We start from the raw sequence: 23,866 nt of genomic DNA, 5'->3' as shown, positions 1-23,866 counted from the left end.
GTGCTCGGACAAGCAGGGTTTTGTTTTTGCCTGAAGTTAAGACTGGATTTTATTTTGCTTATTCTGTACCTGAAGTGAAGGTTTATTTATTTTACTATTTTTACAAATAAACCTGTTTGTATGAGATATTGTGTCCCTGTCTGAGTGGTTTGGTCCACATCATTGCTGCTATTGAGCGACCTTCCCCACAGAAGGCACATTGGGTGGCTGCAATGACATAGGTATTCATGTCAGGCCAACCAGTATCCTTCCTTCTAGGGGCCCCATCTTCTCTTTGACTCTGCAGGTGCCCCCTAATCATCTTGCTGAGGCCTGCTGCTGTGTAGGCACATAAACCAAGCTCACCTGGCTATGTCGGCCCTAGTGTGTCTAGTGTGCTCCAGAATGAATTTTACTTGTGGGCTCAAAGCACTCCAGACCAACACAGTCCATAAATGGTCAAATTCAGATCTAAAGTTTCCTAAAGGATTATTGTAACTGAACTGTATTAAACTGAGTTTCTCCAAGTAATACTCCTATACCAAGGAATACTTGTTATTTGTACCCTATGGAGTACAAAGTTTGTTCTGAGTAGTAACCATACTTGGACAATTATCAACAGTTTTTTAATGATTCACTTTTTGCTTTTTTGTAACTATGTAAATGATCTAACATCTCAAATTCAACTGGTACCGTAAATGGAAGTGTACACATTAAAAATTACCGTGACATTTTAATGCCAGTCTTACCAAGCTATTGTACAAGGTGCTTCGATTTCTGAATTATAAAGCATTACAAAAATTAAGCAGCTGAAACATAACACATGATAATAATAATAATACCAAAAGAAAAAGCGACAGTCATGTTTTGATTGACTGTTTAACAAGATCCAGCACAGGATTTTCTTTACTGTCAAAGTAGCGTGAAAAATAATTTCATACAATAATAACAAGGTTACAACACGTTAATTACAGCATATTTTATGTACCATAATGGCCAATAATTACCCGTAAATTAAAATTAATTTACCACTTCGAAAAACTGAACTTTTATTCTAAAAAAAATTGCATAGCTGCAATATTATGGTGTGTTGAATGTATTATTTTAAACTCTTAACACATAGGACACAACTGCGTTAACCCTTTCATCCCTGAGTTTAACAGCTTTACCTGCACTTCATAAGTAATGCAAAGAAAGCGCCATAGTTTGCTAAGCAGATCCTAGGCCATATATGTCAACATACAAATCATAGCATTCTTGAGATTAAATTAGAAAATTGTCTTTTTGCTTGATATAGTTTGCTTTTAGACTGTACCTCTTGAAAGGAAAATGTAACATTCACATTCAGTCTTAGGCTGTGTTAACATCAGCTTAATTTTAGTTTGTTATTCTGGTCAGTCCTAGGATCAGAACAATGGACTAGACGGCCCACACTGTCTACATCCATCCTCATTCACTGTAATATAAAGAACAGGACAGAAGCTTTATTCTGCCTGGTGTGTCTACTAGGGTTGAGCGATCGTGTTCGGAACACGTGACGTCTCCCCTCCCAGTACCCGCCCACACTCTCCTAACCTGGGAGGCAGGGGGCAGCAAGGCGAAGAAGAACGAGAACACCGGGCACTGGACCAGCCATATCTGCAGGTAAGTGGACACCAGGGGGGACTAAGTAGCCAGAGAATTAAAAAAAAAATCCTCTGGCTACTTAGTGATTAAAAAAAAAATCACTACAGAGCGTGGGTTCTAACAATTAAAGCTTTCAATTGTTAGATTCCATGCTGTATAGTGAATAGGATTGTTTTTAAAATCCGATCTCCGATTAGTAAAAAAAAATCCCATTGACTTGCATTGGGATCGGAATTGGGATCGAGATCAAATGAAAAATGATCGGAAATCGGATTTCAAAATCAATACTGAAAAGTCAAGATCGCCTCAACCCTAGTGTCTACTTGTCAAAAAAAATAAATAAAGTAATGCAGGTATTACTGATTTTCAGTAACAAGGTGGAAGAAAGCTTCCATCTTGTTTTTTACATTACAGTGAATGATGACTGGTGTTCCACCTACATCCATCATTATATTACATTTTCAGTCCATTGCTCTGATCCTATAACAGATAAAGTGAACCAAACCTTAGTCAACTAAGTAGTAAAATACAGTAAAATTCTGTTTGAGGCTTTTAGGATTTCAGCAGGGCAATACACTAAATGTGTTCACACAGGCAGATCCCACATATACACAATGTGGAAATCATAAGATGTTTCATTAAAACCAAAACATTTTTTTCACATTTCTACAGGTATGCTTACACAAGGCAAATATAATGCCGGCATAAAATCTGCTACCGTGCCAACAAAGTAGGTACGATTTTACCAAATCTCATCCCCAATACTGCGAAACCTCATAGGTTTCTCTCTTTATAATGCATTTGGTGAAGTTTGCATGTAAAAGTATTCTTATATGGCATTGAATCCACAACAGATACTTATTCCGCTGCAAGTTAAGTCTTGTGTGGACAGACAAGTATGCCGCCATGTTGGCTCATTTAGGGCCTAAGAAGTAGTCAGACTGAATTGAAGTAGAAACATTACAATCTACTGTATTGAACTGTATTTTTTGCTGGCCTCCTGGTCCAGATAGTTTGCAGCAAACAATGATTTTGCTAGCATATTAGTTATAAAGCATCTAGATATAGTATAAGTCCTCCACATTTGTAGCATGCAGTGCCTCCATATGTTAGTGACTACTCAGTATTATGCATACATCTCTGTAGATGGTTACTTTAAGAAATATGGCTTATTCCATAAAACAATTTATAGAATACAGATGTATGCTTTAAAAAAAAAAATGACTGGTAACGAAAAGTAAAGAAAAATCATTCTGGCAGTATGTAAACTTAAACCTGAGTCAAAGATAAAGTGGCAGCTGTAGCACTAACTTGCTGTATCTGTAACAGGACACTGACTACTATACACAATATACAGGTTCTAAAAACTTGCCACAGTGGTTTTGGCTTCAAGTGTTGCGCTAATGTAATTGGACTTCAGTTGAGCACATGTAAACCAGCTGTACCGATACATAACCCACGTTGTATAGGAATGTTATGGCTTCAGGATGTTGTGCTGTTACATACATTAATAATAATAAGATTTATATTATCATAACATACATAATTCTTCAACTTAAATTCCCTCCATTGTATTTAATCTTACATTTTATGACAGTTTCTGGGGCAAAATATATGCTAAAAGCTGAAAATTTTGGCACATATATTTCATACCAGAAACATACCACCGCATACTACTTTTGCAAAGAGTTGGCATGTGGATAGGTGGAGGGGGCATGGATTTACAAATACTTTATACCCGACAATGACAAATTACACCTTAAATCCAAGCCATCTCCTGTCTGCGATTGTGAAGCACAGAGGATAGGAGATGCACCTAACTAATGCCCCTTAATAAACCCTGACACAGGGGAGATCAAGACGCTAGCCTTGGCAAATCTCCCTCAATGTATTATTCCACCTCAGGCATGTCATCACTTGCAATTTTTACCTCTTTGCCACAGTTAGAAGAGTTGTCCAATTTCTGCAACTAAATGTTAATGCTTGTGTAAGTTATACAAATTTCCAGCATTCTTTCTGTATCAATCCTCAGTTATCTAGATCTCAGTTTGTGGTTTTCATTTTGCTTACTTCCAGTGGATAAAAATCACTCCATGGTCATGTGATATACAGTCCATGGTCATGTGATATATAGTCCATAGTCATGTGATATACAGTCCATAGTCATGTGATATACAGTCCATGGTCATGTGTTATACAGTCCATAGTCATGTGATATACATTTCATGGTCATGTGATGGACACACAGGTGCACAGCAGAGCTCTTATTACTATGTTGTAAGTGTAACAAGTAGAGATGAGCGAGTAGTATTCAATCGAGTCGGTAATCGATCGAATACGACGATATTCAAAATATTTGTACTCGATCGAATACTACTAGCTATTCGCAGTAAATATTTGATTCAGAACCAGCATTGATTGGCCGAATGCTATACAGTGTATAGCATTCGGCAAATCAACGCTGGTTCTGCAGCAGGCTCGTCCTTACTAGGAGCTGGCAGCTTGCGGTTACGAAGGAGCTTACTTTTTCTCATAGGAATAAATTGAACAGCGTTGATTGGCCAGTGTACAGCATTCGGCCAATCAACGCTGGTTCTGCCATAGGCTCGTCTGTGAGGAGGCGGAGACTAAGATCGGACCACAGCAGTCTCCATTGTGCTCCGATATTAGACTCCGCCTCCTCACAGACGAGCCTCCGGCAGAACCAGCGTTGATTGGCTGAATGCTGTACAGTGGCCAATCAACACTGGTCAATTCATTCCTACATGAGAAAAAGTCAGCTCCCTCGTAACCACAAGCTGCCAGCTCTCGTGACTAGCAAGGATGAGCCTGCTGCAGAACCAGCATTGATTTGCCACAGGCTCGTCTTTGCTAGTTGGGAGAGCAGGCAGCTTGCTGTTACGAGGGAGCTTACTTTTTATCAGCGCAACTGCAAGCGCTGTGCAGTTAAAGCGCACGGACCCCATAGACTATAATGGGGTCCGTGCGCTTTAACTGCACAGCGCTCCTCCTAAACACTCTCCTCCTGTTATTCGTGGACTTGGTGACTCTCCTTTAGTCGAATAGTGGTTTCCCCTGAAACGAGCATTTTTTCCCATAGACTATAATGAGATTTGATATTCGATTGAGTAGTCGAATATTGAGGCTCTACTCGAAATAAATATCGAATCTGGAATATTTCACTGTTCGCTCATCTCTAGTAACAAGCCATGCACCTGTATGTCCATCACATAACCATGGTCTGTATACTACATGACCATGGTCTGAATATCACATGACCATGGTCTGTATATCACATGACCATGGTCCGTATATCAAATGACCATGAAGTGGTTTTATACACTGCTAGTAAACAATGAAGAACAACAAGCAGAATCTAGAAAACTTTGAGGAATCGATACAGAAAATATATTGGAAAATTGTACAACGTTTCACTATACAGACAATAATATTTATTTGCTGAAGCTGGACATCTCCTTTAAAAGGAAACCTATCATCATTTTCGACTTGTTCGGCTGTCCATGTCCAATTTTACAAAAGTGCCAAGTGCCGTGTGTGATTATTTGCTCATAAGGGGCGTGTGCAAAAACGTGCAACATTTCTATGCCAGAAAATTGGCACACAATCATTGATAAATTGCCCCCTATATTTCTCTGAAATGCCGCAGTGTTTCAGAGTAAAAAAAATAGCTTATAATTAAGGACCCTATAAGGATTTAATGGTGCCTGTGGTTCAGGGTCCATGAAATTGATGACAGGTTCCCTTTAACAGAATGAGGTCACAAGCAGCGGACTCTCCTTTATGACGTCAATACACAGGGGCATGAGTTGCCCTAATTGGACACAATATAATGGGTATTTGGCAGTGGGGTTTTATTCACTTACCTTTAATTTATTGAGTCTCTAAAGGCAGCCGATAAGATTCCTTACTGTCTATTAGATTATGTAATTTTTGTATGAGGCGTGCTCTGTTCCTGTATTATTCCCCAATTTCTACATAGGCCTTAGCGACTGCTATGGCAATGAGATGTTCTGTCTAAATTCACGTAGTATTCTCCTCAGATATTACATAGCACAGTCCTAGGTACATTATACAAGCTACAAGCATTCTACTAACTGATGTAAACATACCAACTGCTTTATGTTTAATGGCACTTTGATGGCTTATGTTCCCTGACGGATTTCAAATTTTTTTTACAAAACCAAGAAGACAAAAAACATCACCACTCAGATGCAGGTTTGTGGCTCTGAGATGAAAGGGTTAATCGGCGAGAAGATATGCTTTAGTATGGTCATCACCTTCTGGAAGCATCCAGTGACAGTCCGCATAGGTAGACACAGAACTGACGCACAAAAATGGTGGGTATGGGAAGTCCTATAACTACAAGAGCAATAAAAGAAAAACAAAAAGAAAAAAAAAACAACACTTATACGATTTCACATTTTTTCTTCTCAAAAGTACAAAAATGGGTCTGTACCGTAAAACCATAAACTGTTTTGATTTTGGCAGCTAAAAAGAAATTATATATGTTTCAACAATAATAGAACAAAAAAATTCTCGTCCCAGACCAGTCCAAGTTCCTGTAGTTGAAACTCTTGGAGGAAAAACAAAATCTTTCTGGCTCCGTAGGTCATTTAATTTAAAAAAAAAGTGAACGCAGGGACAAAAGTTAACTTTGGCCTACATTATGTATTGTTCATTAATAGGAATGGCGGGGCACAAGTGTGTTTTCTTCTTAAACAGTATGTGCAGCATTTTGTAAATCCCTGTGTGCATCCTTACATCATGAACGTTTGGCACACTGAGGAAATCTATTGTCTCTTTCGTCTTCACTGAATCTAGATTCCCAGTAACATGAAGGTCTAAGGCAGGGAGGCCTATAATGCCCCTTCTCAGGATAGTCACAGCAGATGGAAGCCTGTTCCTTAGGCAAGTGTCTTCTTACAAGCAGGGAAATAAAGCTACTGGAAAGAGAATATACTTGGTTAGTATAAACCTAAATGTATAACCACTAGAGATGAGCGAACACTGTTCGGATCAGCACGCTCCCATAGAAATGAATGGAAGCACCTGGCACGGAGACCGGCCGCCGGCAAAGTGTACGTGCCAGGTGCTTCCATTCATTTCTATGGGAGCGTGCTGTTCGGAACGGCTGATCCAAACAGTGTTCGCTCATCTCTAATAACCATATATCCTTGTACCGTGTTAGCCAGTGGATATGAAATGAAAGAAATTTTCTGAGAGAAGTCCTCAGTAGTTGATACCTTTTTAAATGGCTAACTCAAAAAGTTTTTTGATGACATATCGAGCTTTCGGGACTACTATAAAGGTCCCTTCATCAGGATGTTAACACACAATGTCTGAAGGTAGGCATATATATACAGAGAAATGGAGTGTTAGATGCAAAATAGATGGAAAGCAGAACATAAACAGCACATTGGGGGCCTCAAAAACACATTCTTGAGGCAGGGCTACCATCCAAGAACAATTGATAACCAAATCACCAGGGCCACCAGAACACCAAGATCAGAGTTATTAAAATACAATACCAAACAGGAGAACACTCGGGTACCCCTGGTTGTCACATATAACCCACACCTGGAGACGCTGAGAGGAATTACACGCAAATTACATCCACTACTGCAAAAAGACAACCATCTAAAATCCATATTTACAGAACCCCCTCTCCTGTGTTACAGACAGCCACCAAACCTCAGGAATATGATTATTAGCAGCTCACTGTCACCTCCAACTAACAAAGGAACATTTCCATGTGGACAGAAGAGGTGCAAAACCTGCCCGCACATACTGACTACGGACAAAATAAAGATCCCGAACTCTGATCGACACTACAAGATCCCAGGTAACTTCACCTGCAGCACACCTAATGTAGTGTATTTGATATTGTGTACTAAGTGTCCTGAGGGCCTGTATGTAGGTGAGACAGGACAGTCACTGAGGATGAGGATGAACTCACACAGACATACGATTAGAGAGCAAAGAATGGACCTCCCGGTGCCAAAACACTTCTGTAATCAAAATCATAATATGACACAGGATATGAAGATCCTGGTACTAAGGGGGAATTTCAGAGACAGAAAAGATCGCCTCATATGGGAATTTAAACTTATGACGACCCTTTGCACTCTCCAACAAGGTTTAAACAGGGCCCAGGGTTTTATGGCCTTTTATAACCACTAGACACCACGTCACTGATCAAAGAAGCCATAAACCCAGAGAACTTTCCTGCAAACTGATATATATGTGTTTTTTTTAAAAAACTGTTTATGTTCTGTTTTCCATCTATTTTGCATCTAACACTCCATTTGTCTGTATATATATGCCTACCTTCAGACATTGTGTTATACCATCCTGATGAAGGGACCTTTATAGTAGTCCCGAAAGCTCGATATGTCATCAAAAAACTTTTTGAGTTAGCCATTAAAAAAGGTATCAACTACTGAAGACTTCTCTCAGAAAATTTATTTCATTCCTCTAATAACCACTAAGCAAACAGGTGTTTAAGTGGAATACAAATGTTTAGAAAATGGACAGAATGGGCTAAATCTTAAAAAAATATATAAATATTACATGAAAAGATGGGAACTCAATGGAACTGACAACAGTGACAAGAAAGGATACTTTGAGTACTAGAAGTAGAGAGTACCTGCTATAAATTCGGAGGGGGCAGTCATATCCATACATACTGGAAGAGACAAGCCCATGCTCTTACAATCCTATTAATATTATAAATGTGAAAGTTTGTGAGTTTGGATGTTTGTGGGTTTGTGTGTTTGGATGTTTGTTCCTCAATCACGCAAAACCCGCTCGACCGATTTGGCTGAAATTTTCCACAAACATAGTCACTACACTCGATTGCGCAATAGGCTACTTTTCGTCACAACAGCGCACATACGTTTATGCCAGGACCCCCACAAAACCCAAACTCACACCACCATCTCTGCAATCTCACACACTTTGGACCATAGCAAGCCACAAAATTCATATTGCCCTCTGCAGCCTAGCCCCTAACCCCACACAATCTCATATACATATACTTTACCACTTTGCCCCTCCCCTTAACGATACTCCAGGAGGCTCTCTATAACGCTCCGGAGCAGCCATGTTTGCTGACCCCCACCGCTCTGACAATCCGCGACACCGCCCACCCATGTCAATACCCCTAGGAAGTCTAATAAATGCAAAAAAAAAGTTTAAAAAAAAGTAATAAAAATATAAAAACAAATAAAAAGGATTAAAAATTCAAATCACCCCCCTTTCCCTAGAACACATATAAAAGTAGTTAAAAACTGTGAAACATATACATGTTAGGTATCCCCGCGTCCGAAATCGCCCGCTCTACAAAGCTATACAAATATTTTTCCTGTTCGGTAAACGCCGCAGCGGGAAAAATGGTCAAAAGTGCCAAACCGCCGTTTTTTCACTCTTTTGATTCTGATAAAAATTTGAATAAAAAGTGATCAAAGCAATAACATTTCCCGAAAATGGTAGAACTAAAAAGTACACCCGACCCCACAAAAAAAGACGCCCTATACATCCCTGTACACGCACGTATAAAAAAGTTACGGCTGTCGGAATATGACGACTTTTCAAAAAAAAATGTTTTAACACAGTTTTGGATTTTTTTAAGGGGTCAAAATGTAAATAAAACCATATAAATTTGGTATCCCCGGAATCGTAACGAAACACAGAATATAAGGGACATGTCATTTTGGTTGCACAGTGAACGCCGTAAAACCAAAGCCTCTAAGAAAGTCGCAGAAATGCATTTTTTTTGTCAAATCCACCCCATTCAGAATTTTTTTTACCTGCTTCCCAGTACATTATATAGAATAATTAATGGCGGCATCATGAAGAAAAATTTGTCCCAAGAAAAATTAAAATCTCATATAACTCTGGGAGCGGAGAAATAAAAAAGTTATGTGGTTTAGAAGGAGGGGAGTCAAAAATGAAAAACCAAAATCAAAAAATGCCGTCGACGGGAAGGGGTTAACTTCAAATACTTCTGTCCCAAAGTCACTATGTAAAGTTTCTCACAACACCGTATAGCAGCTCAAATACAAAGTAACTTCAACACAAAAGTCTCACGTATTCTCTGAATTAAAGCAAAAACAAGATACAAAGTTACATTTCATATCCCATACCTTATACACAGTACGAAAACCTTACCCACGCCTGTATATACCCACTTCTACAATCACCGCAGACGAAGTCGCGGGTACCAGCTAGTAGGGAAATAAAGGGAAGTGCTGGGGCCAGTTTTAATACTATAGGAAAAGATGGGCCACTGATGTGACAGCCATGGAGAATGGTAAAGTACGGCTTGAATCCCAGTTACTGAGCTCTGTACTTTACCTGTCTCCAGCGCTCCCATTGAAGTAAATAGGAGCGGGCGCACTCCTCTGTCCATCAGTGGGTTCAGAAACTTTACCTGCAGCTCAATTTACAAAACTCCCCTGTTCTAAGGATTGGTGGGGGTCTCATCGGTCAGACCCCACTGTTCAGCAATTCACCCTCTATCCCATGGATATTGGATAAATATGTTTGGTGGCATAACCCCTTTAAGGCTGGCAACTTTCATATTTTCCATCACCACTTTCCAAAATTCATAACGGTTTGAGTTGCCCATAGAGATTAATCACAATTCAGCTTTCATTGGTTGCTACGGACAACTAAAACAGTTTTTGCTTCTAGACTATTTTAATATATCTGTCCCTATTTGTATTAGGCCAAGGTAATTTGGAGGGTGCTGCCTGGCCTTCTGGCTGCCAGGGTAACCCATCAGCATCTTGCTATCTAAACTAGGGTGTGTGTGTGTATGTATGTGTGTGTGTATGTGTGTGTAAGTAGGTATGTATGTATGTGTGTGTGTATGTGTATGTATGTGCTAAAGTGTATGTATGTGTGTGTGTATGTATGTATGTGTATGTATGTATGTGTATGTATGTATGTGTGTGTGTGTATCTGTGTGTATGTATGTATATGTGTGTGTATGTATGTGTGTGTTTGTGTATGTATGTATGTATGTGTGTATGTATGCGTGTGTATGTATGTGTGTGTATGTATGTATGTATGTGTGTGTATGTATGTATGTGTATGTATGTATGTATGTATATGTGTGTGTGTGTGTGTGTGTATGTATATATGCTAATAATAATAGGTGTGGTGGTACATTGGGTTATAGGTAGTGGGATAGGATCCCAATCCGTGATACGGTGAAATATTGATCCCACAAGAAGTCGTTACTTCTTGTGGGATCAATATTTCACTGTGTGTATATATGTGTACACCCACGTGCCTTGATCTGAATACTTTGCGTCTTCTGCAGTTAGTCCTGGCTGTATTACACAGGCTCTTACTACTGCCTACACTGTGGCACTGAGCATAAACTATACAGTCAGTGTGACGTAATAGTACAGGGAAGAATGTTAAGGGCTTAAAATTTAGGATTGGCTCCTGGGTAAAATGTGTTTAGGGCTATCTATTCCAAGGATACGCACATTGTCCCATAATATTCTTTGAATAAAAGTATTGGTCACGTCACTCTTAATACAGCTGATACAGTACATTGACTAGAATATCACTAGCAGAGGGCTGACTTTGGACTTCATTACTGACTCTTTAGTCATGACAGAAGTAAAGCGTGATATACCTATCATACAGGATAACCGCTGTCTAGTCTGACGGATGCTCAGGACAAGATCTATTCACTTCAAACCATTCATCTATGCACCTGCAAAGAAAAAGGAAGAAGACAAATCAGACCCAACAAATATATAAAAGTTTTACTTTGGAAATATCTTCTGTAAAATTATTTTGCTACATACAGGACAGACATCCAGATCGGGATTTCTCAAGTTTAGCATTCCCTCTATAGACTTAAGATATTATATAATGTACTGCACATAATACATTACTTAAGGAGATTCTCCAGGAATTGGGGAGGGGGTGGGTTGGTACAAACAAGGATGTTAGGATTCTTTTTTAGGTTTCTGCATATGGGGCTGCATAAGGCCCCACGTTGCAGAAATGCAGCTTTTCGTGTTGAAGATTTTGTTCCATTTTTTTGAGCCAAAGGCAAGAGTGGCTACAAATGGAATGGGAACTATATAGGAAGTTTCTTATACTTCTACCTTCTCCTTAATCCACTCAAAAAAACAAAACAAAAAAAAAAAACCACAACGCATCAAAATCTGCAACAAAAACACGCTGCATTTCCGCAATTATACCATTTAGGGCATTTTTGAACGCAGGTATACCTGATGTGTATGTATTATACATTGTTTATTTATTTTTACATCTCATCTAGGTAAAGGGGGAGGGGATTTTTTTAAAATTTTTTATTTTTACCCCACCCCTGATCTTGTTCTGAGGAATGGCAACCTTCACCAAAATGGTGGTGCCTCGATCCGGTATGATGGAGGCATCAGAAGGGTTAATCAGTGTACGCACATAATAGTATAGTGGATGTTAAGAAAGGGACAAGCCAAATGACAAATGGTTAAAAAAATAAATAAAAATCCACAAATAAACCAAATACTTACCCTTTATGATATATACATAAACAGGGTAGCCTCGCTATTGTGTCCCCTTGCTGTAGGTCTTCCAGACATATCGTACATTCACCAGCATCTTTGCCAAGAACATCCTCTGAAAAATAAAAGTAGAAGCATTGAAGATTATCGGCCTTGCTAACAAATAATGCATAGTATCATACAGCTGCGTGATACACATTGGTTTTACATGTATATCCACCAGTTTCATACACCTGTATGGCAGCATCTGTATTTTAAAAAGGGGGAACTATTTTAGTAACAAATGGCGTTAAATATTGGCGACTATTTTACTCCAAAAAGTTGTGTAGGGTATTTGATGAACCCTCCCCCAATGTATGGAAAAGTTCCTCTAATCGTTCTGAATGTGAATGGAGACTGAGGACTTACATGTTAATTGACCAGTGTTTCCACTAGAGGTCACTAGACACAAAGTCTCATTTTACAGAATTACTAAAGACCGCTTGATGTACCTGTAACATGTTACATAGCTTTGGAAGTTCCTCATTGCACAAGAAGGAATTCAAACCAGTTTTTGGGTAATAATTGAGCTGTGTGACTGCATTCTGGATTTTAGGAGGGGTGCAGGTGCCTTAGTTTTACAAACAAAAAGACAAGTACACTGTATCTAAACTACAACTTTACAAATGTGATCTATAGAGGTGTTGCTTTTCCTCTGTTCAGAAGACTGTTCTCGCCCTCGTAAAGAGAGTCTTGAGAGGAGCTGGAATCCACAGATTTGTAGGCTAAATAGATAGAGTTAGAGTATCTATTAGCCTTAGGGTCCATTCACACGGAGGAAAATGGCGCTAATTTGGTGCTGAATTTTTCACGCTGGAAAAAAAGCCTCCCATTGACTTCAATGGGTGCCGCTAGCTTATTTTTCCACTAGTGGAATTTTCCGCTAGTGGGAAATTCCCCTAGTGGAAAAAAAAGCTAGTGGAACCCATTGAAATCAATAGACGGCTTTTTTTTCAGCGTGGAAAATTCAGCGCCAAATAAAGCGCCATTTTTCTCTGTGTGATTGGACCCTTAGTGCCCTTGATCTTACCAGTATACTGGATAAGCAGATTTTTATTACCATCTCTAAGTTTGGCTATTCTTAAAATATTGTAATCTAAATCTCCTGGCATCTAGACAACTGAATTCTCTCCCTTTTGTGTTCTGAGGGTTAACACAAGTATAAAGTAGCACGATCTCCTTGTAGTGATAATATGGGGAAATGACTGTCAGAAGGAAAGCAGGTTCAGATTTGAGAATAATTTGGTCACTCCTGATAACAATAGGGGAACCTGTATCCTTATGAACAAAGATCCTCGATCTCCCTGAAAATTTTCAAGCATCTCTCCCCACATTCCTTATCTTGAGACCATGAACTCTGACAGACTGGGTGTCGATTCCAATCACGTGACCCAAGCCTGGAACCCCCGTCTAAAGAAAAGAAGCGGTGACAGACTATGTGTAGAACACCTTTAAGACATTTCAAATGATCCCTAGAATACATATGCTGTTTGAGATCTATACATTTTTCTCTAGTGTCGCTGAGAAGACTTTTTTTTTTCCGGTTTCTTGGTCTTTAAAAAAGAAATTCAAAGGCCTTTATTCCTCTAGAGAATTTCCACTTTCCTTGTATGTAACCCTACAATTTCCATTGATTCCTAATCTTCTGAAACAAAAACAAAAAACCTGAAAGATTTAGAAAAAAAATGGAGAAGGAAATCTTTTCATCTTGTCCATTGCCATAACCAAAGGTAAACGCCAGAGTCTATTCTTTGCCACCAGATATACTAACCAGGTTTTTAGTCAAATGGTTCTATGGCAGCATTGGCCAAGGATGAAAACTTAACTGCATCAGTAATCTCTGTGACTTTCTTGGGAGTAGGGATTGTGGCCAAAAACTCTTCCTGGAGATTTCATTTGCCAATTGGGATTCTAATGTGTTCAGCTAAAGAAGAGTGTATTGTACAAGTAGCAGCCAAAGTCAGTATGAATGAGGGCTATGAATTTCTATGAGTTGCTTTAGATAAGCATATATCCAGCTTAGGTGGCCTATCCCAATGGTCTCCCCTCCTTCACAGAGATGTATATTTCTTATACTAGGAACATGAAACTTCTTTTTTGAAGACCCAAATATTCTGATGAACACAGAGCACTAAGTTTAGGAGGATCTAGTTCACTGAGCAAATAATCTGCAATAATAAGTAAATAGGAACTGGATCTTGGATTGACTAGATTGATGGCGGTCCTAACATCTTTTAGAAGCCCATAGGTTTCATCTCATCAGAAGAAAACAGTGGTTTGCCATGCCCTTGGAAGCAGAAACTGAGGATGGCTTCACATCAGTGTTTGCACTCCATACGGGGATTCCGTTCTCCTACACATTTTTCGCCCTTTACAGGCAGAAACCGAACTGAAACCACACAGACTACACTATAGTGTATGGGGTCTGTGGGTTTCCTAAGGTAACTGTTTTTCATGAGGATTAGCTTTTCGTTTTACCAAGCGGACCCCCGAACGGAAACCTGAGCACAGATGTGAACCTAGCCTAAAGAGACCTGTTCCTCACAATCTAAACCTTCCTCTGGCAGAAGGGAGACTGAGGACATGGTAGGTAAATCTGTCCTAAGGGATGAGAAGGAACCTGGATATGATGAGGAGCCTTATTTCCTCCAGAAAAGAGGGAAATTCTTCAGAATAGGACTGGGAGATTATGAATAGAGATGAGCGAATAGTGTTCGATCGAGTAGGTGTTCGATCGAATACTACGGTATTCGAAATACTCGTACTCGATCTCACACTACTAGCTGTTCGAAGTTTAAGGTTCGATGCAGAACCAGCGTTGATTGGCAGAATGCTATACATTCTGCCAATCAACGCTGGATCTTCTGTTACCTTTAAATGTCTTCTCCGTGCAGCGTCCTCGCGGAGTCTTCCGGCTGGAATTCACTCAGCCTAGGCATCCGGCCTAGGCAGAGCCGACTGCGCATGAGCGGGCATGCCCTCGCATGTGCAGTCGGCTCTGCTCAGGCGTCGGGCTGGGCAGAGCCGATGACTGCGCATGCGCAGTCGGCTCTGCCTAGGCCCCGATGCCTAGGCAGAGTGAATTCCAGCCGGAAGACGCCGCAGGGGGCGCTGCGCCTGGAGAAGACTTCAAGGAGAATCCAGCCCAACCGTCACTCGTGGACTTGGTAAGTATAATTTTATCGAATTTTGTGTACCCCTGAAACGAGCATTTCCCCCCATAGACTATAATGGGGTTCGAAACCCGTTCGAACCGTCAAACAGCGTGCGGCTGTTCGAATCGGATTTTGAACCTTGGACATTTTAGTGTTCGCTCATCTCTAATTATGAACTAAATCAAAATTGCAATTAAGAAGCATGGGGAAAAAGGTCCAGGACTGTACATATTCCAGTTGTTTGTATACTGGAGACTAATGCTGCAGAGACCCTCTCTGAGATTTAATAATCACAGGCCTTAAACTGGAGCAATATACTCTATATAGGTCTCCTGCCTCTCTAGGGCAGGAAATCAACATACTATTTAATATATATATATATATATATATATATATATATATATATATATATATTCTCTTCAGTGCATTTATTATTGCTACATATCATACACAGGAATTTAAGAAGGAGTCAAAGTGTGAAAAACAGTCAAAGTCAAAGTTAGAGACAGACATTTGTCTTCTAGACTCCACAACCCTGTACTTGAGTAGTGAAGCTACAAACTGTCTGGCACATAAGGTATGATAGTGTTTCCAGTAGACTATCCACACTTGTTTGCCAAGCTTATTAGGGTGACACGCTGGCCTCGTGCAAATGACATTAGGTCAGGAGGAAAAAGAACAGTCTGGTAGTGGGAAGAGGACTCAAGTCATTATTACTGGGCAATAAAAACTCATCTATCATTTTCCTGCTGACATATTTATTACTACAGTAATATTACACTGACATATAAATAGCTCTCATGCTAATGACTTAGAGCTGCAGTTCCTTGTGCCATACCTTCAGGATTACTGATCAGTTATATATGTACTCTTGGACTTTCGCCAATTTTTTATTTGTGGCCTATTTGGCTCCTACTTTTTGACTTGCACTTGGAATCTTTCCTTTTGTCTATGATTTCATATTTGCTTAAGTTACTTGTCGTTTTTAGCCATAAACAGTTGTGGGATATGTTGTAATGTGTACTAGCAGGCTCGCAGTGACCGGTGACCATGCCGCAACATCACTATTTTTATCACAGCAGTCAATGATAAAAAAAAACGCATATTCTGATAGGAATATGGGGGCTAAATGCAGACAATTTTTTGCTGTAGCTCTGTAAACAAACTTTTGACTGTACAGGAGAAGATACAAATTAGCTTAGACCTCTGTAGTCATTCTGGAATGCTGAAATGAGTATTTTCCGAACAGTTACACATGGCCAGCATACTGACAAAGCACAGGTTCCTGTGCATGGAGCCTAAGGGTTGGTTCACACTAGCGTTTGTATTCCGTCCGCAAGGAGTCTGCATGGAGACCCCCCCGGATGGAATACCAACGCTAATGCAAGTGCTGTGCAGTTAAGCACACGGAGCCCATAGACTATAATGGGCTCCGTGTGCTTGCCACGCACTGCCCGCACAATTCATTTGTGCGGGCAGTGTGCGGAAAGCACATCGCTTGCAATTGCAATTTCATTCCGTCTGGAGGGGGTCTCCATGCGGACTCCTTGCGGACGCAATACAAGCGCTAGTGTGAACCAACACTAAGGTCCACTTGACATCTGCGTTTGGGCCATTCTGTTCCCCTATTCTCATGAAATATGTGGAGAGAAAAGTCCTGCAAGCAGCACCTTTCTCTGCACATTTTTTGAGTGGAAACCGAGTGGACCCTATTATAGTCTATGGGATTCACAGGTTTCCTTAAATATTCGCTTTTTTATGCAGATCAGTTTCCATTCGGGGACCTGAACACAATGTGAATCGGGAATGACACATAGTACTGGTATATTTTAATTAAGGGTGTGGTTATGCCAATTTCCTCCTAAACACCAATACATGCTATGGTTAACTGGAGAAAAATGGGACAGAGTGTACACCACAGTAAAATGCCAAGATACAACGCCCCAGAGCTGTAACCTTATGATTAAGGTTTGGAAAGACAAACTTTTGAACAGCAAATAAATTCAACAACAAAAAAGAAAAAAAATCCAATGTACAAATAAGTATTTATATAAGAATTCTATAGCAATCTGTGGCATTAACGTCCCTTTAATTTGCAGTTGTGCAGCCTTCTCCTCTAATGTGTCCGGCACATAGTAATTTACTTTGGCATTTAGGCATTTTGATTATTCCAGACAAGCAGATTCTGAAAAATGTTAGCTGACTGCAGTGAAAAGTAGGGGAAGCTATACGGCTTACATATCAAGTCTGGGAGTTAAAGCTGCTTTTTAAAGGTCATCAGAACTACTGACAGTGACCAAGATTAAACCACGAAAAGTCAGGAAGTTCGTCTATTCATATTTTTACTGTACTTTCTGTAAAGTCTGAAATTTGTCTAGAGAAACTAGACAGACGTTCTCAGTTTGTTGCTGGTCCATGTTACCCACCAAACCCTGACAGTGGGTTTGCAGTCTTAATGTGGCCATACACTTTCAATAGCATTCAGCTAAAAGATCATTTGGTGGCCAGCTATTCCTAAAGATCCCACCATTCACGTGCAAGTTTAGTTTGGCATGTAGTGTAGTATGCATGTAGTGTTCACAGAGCAAACCACCAGCAGACTGCAGCCACACAACTGAAACAAAACAAACTAACAAAAATAATCTATGAGTGGTGAGGAAAGCTACCAGCTGTGACCATCATCCCATCTGTAATCACAGAGGAAGCAAGAAGTACATAGAAGACTTTTCTTGCATTGTAAGCCTGGAGCCACACCTGAGCTTGTTCCCCTAGTCCTGCAAGCAAGACTTTTCTCTTTGCATTTTTCAGGTGGAGACCGGTCTCCACCCATCTTCGCTTGGTTTGATGTGGATTATGTAGCCTGACCGCGGGTGGGAGGAAGGATCTCCGATAGCGCTCCTTCTCATACTTGGGGAGAAGCAGTCGGTCACTGACAGTACTACCAAGTGCCATCAAGGTCTCATACATGGGGTGGGATTTATTCTCCAGCATGGAGCTCACCACAGACAGTGTCCTTCTGTCACCCACCAACTATACTGGGTCCAGGGGCTCCCCAGGACTGAGCTGGCCCTTCTAATCAGCCTGTCGAGTCTACTCCTCTCTCTGGTTGATATACTGCTTCAGGCTACACCGAAAAAGATGGCTGAAGCAACCACAGAGTTGAAAAAGGCCCTAAGAAGTGGCCCCAGGACTCCAAAGGCCCTCAGTCTCCTGAGCAGGTAGAGTCTGCTGTGGCCCTTTCTGTGCAGCGCATCCAGGTGATCAGCCCAGTCCAGTTTATTATTGAGGAGCCACCCAGGTACTTATAGGTCTTGACTATCTCAATACCTGACCCTTGAATCTCCACCGGGGTCAGAGCACTTCTCCACTTACTAAAGTCCACCACCATCTCCTTGGTGTTCCTGGAATTAATCCTGAGGTGGTTCCTAGAACCAGACCACAAAATCCGGTTTAAGTCTCTGTACTCCCTTTCATCTGGGGTGAAGGGTTTAGAGCAGTGGTAAAAAATTTGGAGAACTATATTAATATAACAGAATCAATTGTGCACAAGTCTGCATCCAGCATACAACCGCTGCCCGTGATCTGATCTATAGACTGAAAAATTTGAAATCATATTTTGATTATTCAGACCAGTGATAGTATGCCACCCTGGTATTCTGCTGCACATATTCCTATGGCTGGTACAGTAATAAAGATCTGGCTCATTTACCCATAAGGATTACACATGCCTGATAGCAGCACATCTAAAACCTTATTGGGTTATTCTGCTCCATTAAACATTTCACAGGAATTGCAAAGTCTACAAGAATCCACAAAGATGTAGAATCAGTACTGTAGAGTTTGTGAGTAAATCTGAACTATGTGGTACTATTTATTGGGATATAAACTTCTCCACCACCAAAAGTGTACAAAAAATATTTTGCACACTCACACTGTAGACATGGTCCACACCCTCTAAATTTAATAAGATCATGTCCTGAAATAAGGTTTTCAGTCTGATAGATCTATACATATAGGATATTTCTAGGCATAGCTAATAACGGGTGGATTTAAGGTGTTGGTCCTACCTTGTATAAGTAAGACAAATTCACTGTATAAGGGAAAGTTATAGAGCGTTCCTAATCATTTTACCTCTACTTACTGTAAGAAAATTCCCATTAACAACCAGAGACTGAAAATGTAAAAACCCTCCTCAAAAAAAACAAAAACTACAAACCATTCACATGGGCAGTTCATTTTAGTGCACTGTGCTAAAGGTGCTGCCCAGCACGTGAAACACACTCAAAACCACCCCAACTAGAGTATGCTGTTTGTAGGGAAAAAAAATACATCTGAAGCAAAGAAAAAGTCCCCCTGGTTTCATTCATGTGTTGTTATGCTTGTTCCATCTTCATGTCTGGATTTACATGTACCACAATGTGTGTTCTGAGATACGAGTGAATGACTGTATTTTCAAACTTTTTGATATGTATAAAGTAAGCAGATTAAAAAGAAGCAGCCTGTATATGGCATGTTTTTGCTAATCTATTCCTAAAGAGATATTTGGCTGTATGCGTTAGGCCTTATTGAGACAACTGTTCCGTTGTTCATGACATTTGGTCTGTGAAAAAATGGAAGTATCGGTCCATTTTTGCCCTCATTCACATGAACATGAAAAACTGGAATTTTATGGACATTTTTTGAAAGCCCTTCATGCAGCAGTTTTACACTCCTTATGAGTCCACAGGTGTATTTACATGTCCATTTTTGTAACGTAAAAATAGACATATCCAAATTTTTGATGTACCTGTGAAAAGGTCTGTCAAAAACAGACACATTAATAGACCCGTTCATGCTCATTGGTTTTAAAACACCATGCAATGGCTGTTCAAAAAGTGGCTGTCGTGCTGAAGTTTTTCACACATGGAAGCAAATGCTGATTTGTGGCTGCTTTCTTTGGAACTATATAGTGTACAACTTACCATTATACGTTATTCTTGGTTTTGTTAAACACATAACAAGGTGCAAATCCATTTCATCTGTGGGAATAAATTTTGAGCAAACTGGGCACTTGAATCCTGTAAAAAAAAAAAAAAAGAAGAAGAAAAAAAAAACCTAGTGAGTAGTAGAAGCAGATACACATTAAACTATATTATGGGTCTACAATATACTATGATGTAGTAGACTGTCAGGTCACAGGGTATACAGCAATGATTACTGACAGAGCGACAACAGCGACAGCATAGTTATATGGTAATTGTACAGTCCAGGGAAACAGCGTAATGGTTAATATTAACAGGTTTCGTTTTATAAGCATGACAAACCTACCAGCCTTATGCCTGGTTCACATCTGCATTTAGTAATCAGTTCGGGGAGTCCACATGGGAACCCCCTGAACAAACTACGCAGTCCATATGCTGTCACTGCACACCGCTTGCCAATGCATTTGGTATTCCATTCGGATTACTAAACAGAGATGTGAACTAACCCTAAAATAGTATTAGGACAGGAACTGAAAAAGGAGACTTTATGAATGTTATCTATGAGGATGCAGATACCTGCTTGTTTCCACACTAAATAATGTACACAAAAAAAGTATATATTATATATATATATATATATATATATATATATATATATATATATATATATATACACTATTCTTCCTACTAATCCTATCCTACTTAATATTATAAATATGAAGGTTTGGATGTTTGTTACTCAATCACACAAAAACGGCTGACCGGATTTGGATGAAACTTGGCACATAGATAGTTTGTACCCTGGATTAACACATAGACTATCCCAATAAATGCCATGGTTTCACAACTGTTATCAATTTATGTTAATATACTGTACTCTACTATACTATCCTAGTAATATTAAACTGCTCTTGCAGGACAATTCAGCTAATTGCAATTTGCTGATAAAGCCTGGTCTGTTACCGCTCTATGTAAACATACAGATAACACTGGGTCCATTCTGTACAAGCATCTGCATATTATCTGATTTGCATAAGTTTCTGTGCCCAGTCAGAGGCAGGAGGGGGGAGAAAAATACAGGAAGTGAGAATCAGACACTGCAAGCAGAGTGCTGAGATACTGTGATGGGAAAACCCCTTTAATCCAAATTGGCAGTTTCCCAATTTTAAACATCCTGGGGAAAAGAAAATCTAATTTTTCGCAAAATTCTCAAAAAAACGAGAGTTATGAAGGTAGCCAGAAGTCAACAGACTTCTACTCAAGCGGACCTAAGGAGGATTGAGCAAGCTAGGTATCAAGCGGCTCTTAGAGCAGCTGAAACACCTGAGCAGGCGGATCATCGACACCAATAACATGCTCATTATATGACATTCCAGCGAGCTGCTGAGATGCCGGAACAATCACAGGCACGGCATGAGGAACAAGTTCAGCGGTAGGCCAGCTTGAGAACTGACGAAACGCTGGGGCAGTCGGATCATCAACGCCAACGACACACAGACGAAGTCGCGTGCAGAAGTTAGCATATATATATTATACACACATATACATTTTTTTTTCCTTTAGGATCTTCTCTATGAACTCTGCATTGCAGTTCCTCTGTTACTCCTCCTAGAAATTGGAAGTATCCTTAAAAGGATAACTTTTTTTTTTTTTAAACTGATGGTCTATCATTACTACAGCCCATTAATTCTAGACTGGCAGGGTTCTAGTTTGTATTGTTTATATGCAGAGAACTGTCCTATTCACTTGCCATACTTTTAGTTGTGATGGTTATGGACTCTTCAGTAGTGTCATAGAGACCCGAATGGGACACACCTGCAGTACACAAGTGAGCAGGGCTGCACATAACATGTGAGTAATGGCGGGCACTTATATATCAGCTACTGGGATGGCGTCCTAGAGCAATGTGGGAAGCAGCAGTTTGGAGTAAGAGAGCTGCCCACAATGCTGGTAATTTGCATATTGTGAAATGAATGAGTATCTCTGACACATGCGGACATGGGGAAAAGGGCGTAACATTCAGGTGAACCTGACCTATCTGTGTTACAGGTCTAATAAGCTTCATCCTGGTGAGAGACTACTTTTACGTAAAACACTTTCGTATTGTGCATCACTAGAGCACCATCACTTTTCCACTATTCACATTTATGGGAAGTCCATTTATTTGTTACTAGCTGGTACCCACGACTTCGTCTGCGGTAATTGTAGAAGTGGGTATATACAGGTGTGGGTAAGGTTTTCGTACTGTGTATAAGGTATGGGATATGAAATGTAACTTTGTATCTTGTTTTTGCTAAATTCAGAGAATACGTGAGACTTTTGTGTTGAAGTTACTTTGTATTTGAGCTGCTATACGGTGTTGTGAGAAACGTTACATAGTGACTTTGGGACAGAGGTATTTGAAGTTAACCCCTTCCCATCGATGGCATTTTTTGATTTTGGTTTTTCATTTTCGACTCCCCTCCTTATAAACCCCATAACTTTTTTATTTCTCCGCTCCCAGAGTCATATGAGGTCTTAATTTTTCTTGGGACAAATTTTTCTTCATGATGCCACCATTAATTATTCTATATAATGTACTGGGAATCAGGGAAAAAATTCTGAATGGGGTGGATTTGACAAAAAAATGCATTTCTGAGACATTCTTAGGGGCTTTGGTTTTACGGCGTTCACTGTGCAACCAAAATGACATGTCCCCTGTATTCTGTGTTTCGTTTCGATTCCGGGGATACCAAATTTATATGGTTTTATTTACATTTTGACCCCTTAAAAAAATCCAAAACTGTGTTAAAACATTTTTTTTTTTTTAAAAGTCGTCATATTCCGACAGCCGTAACTTTTTTATACGTCCGTGTACGGGGATGTATAGGGTGTCTTTTTTTGCGGGGAGGGGTGTACTTTTTAGTTCTACCATTTTCGTGAAATGTTATTGCTTTGATCACTTTCTATTCAAATTTTTATCAGAATCAAAAGAGTGAAAAAACGGCAGTTTGGCACTTTTGACCATTTTTCCCGCTACGGCGTTTACCGAACAGGAAAAATATTTGTATAGCTTTGTAGAGCGGGCGATTTCGGACGCGGGGATACCTAACATGTATGTGTTTCACAGTTTTTAACTACTTTTATATGTGTTCTAGGGAAAGGGGGGAGATTTGAATTTTTAATCCTTTTTATTTGTTTTTATATTTTTTTTTACTTTTTTTAAACTTTTTTTTGCATTTATTAGACTTCCTAGGGGTATTGACATGGGTGGGCGGTGTCGCGGATTGTCAGAGCGGTGGGGGTCAGCAAACATGGCTGCTCCGGAGCGTTAAAGAGAGCCTCCTGGAGTATCGTTAAGGTGAGGGGCAAAGTGGTAAAGTATATGTATATGAGATTGTGTGGGGTTAGGGGCTAGGCTGCAGAGGGCAATATGAATTTTGTGGCTTGCTATGGTTCAAAGTGTGTGAGATTGCAGAGATGTGGTGTGAGTTTAGGTTTTGTGGGGGTCCTGGCACAAACGTATGTGCGCTGTTGTGACGAAAAGTAGCCTATTGCGCAATCGAGTGTA

General features: G+C 39.9%; 1 protein-coding gene across 3 annotated transcripts in view; it reads right to left on the bottom strand.

Moving 5' to 3' along the window:
* Window positions 1-4,619: 4,619 nt before the first annotated feature.
* ZNRF2 (zinc and ring finger 2) overlaps window positions 4,620-23,866 on the bottom strand; it is a 91,666-nt gene continuing 72,419 nt past the window's right edge. The window contains exons 2-6 of one of the 3 annotated variants that reach the window (XR_012715472.1): window positions 20,317-20,412; window positions 12,171-12,276; window positions 11,279-11,359; window positions 5,693-6,569; window positions 4,620-5,658 (exon numbers count right to left, since the gene is read on the bottom strand). Coding sequence is in view for 2 of the 3 variants with exons in the window: in XM_075271304.1 (XP_075127405.1) it covers window positions 11,302-11,359; window positions 12,171-12,276; window positions 20,317-20,412 (260 nt within the window). In the remaining variant the exon portion in view is untranslated. Of the gene's footprint in view, window positions 6,570-11,278; window positions 11,360-12,170; window positions 12,277-20,316; window positions 20,413-23,866 lie in introns of all 3 variants that reach the window. The other 2 variants (XM_075271304.1, XM_075271305.1) reach the window with 2 other exon arrangements.

This window comes from Leptodactylus fuscus, chromosome 4 (assembly GCF_031893055.1).
Source record: "Leptodactylus fuscus isolate aLepFus1 chromosome 4, aLepFus1.hap2, whole genome shotgun sequence".
NCBI lineage: Eukaryota > Metazoa > Chordata > Amphibia > Anura > Leptodactylidae > Leptodactylus > Leptodactylus fuscus.
This window is presented reverse-complemented; position numbering and strand designations above follow the sequence as displayed.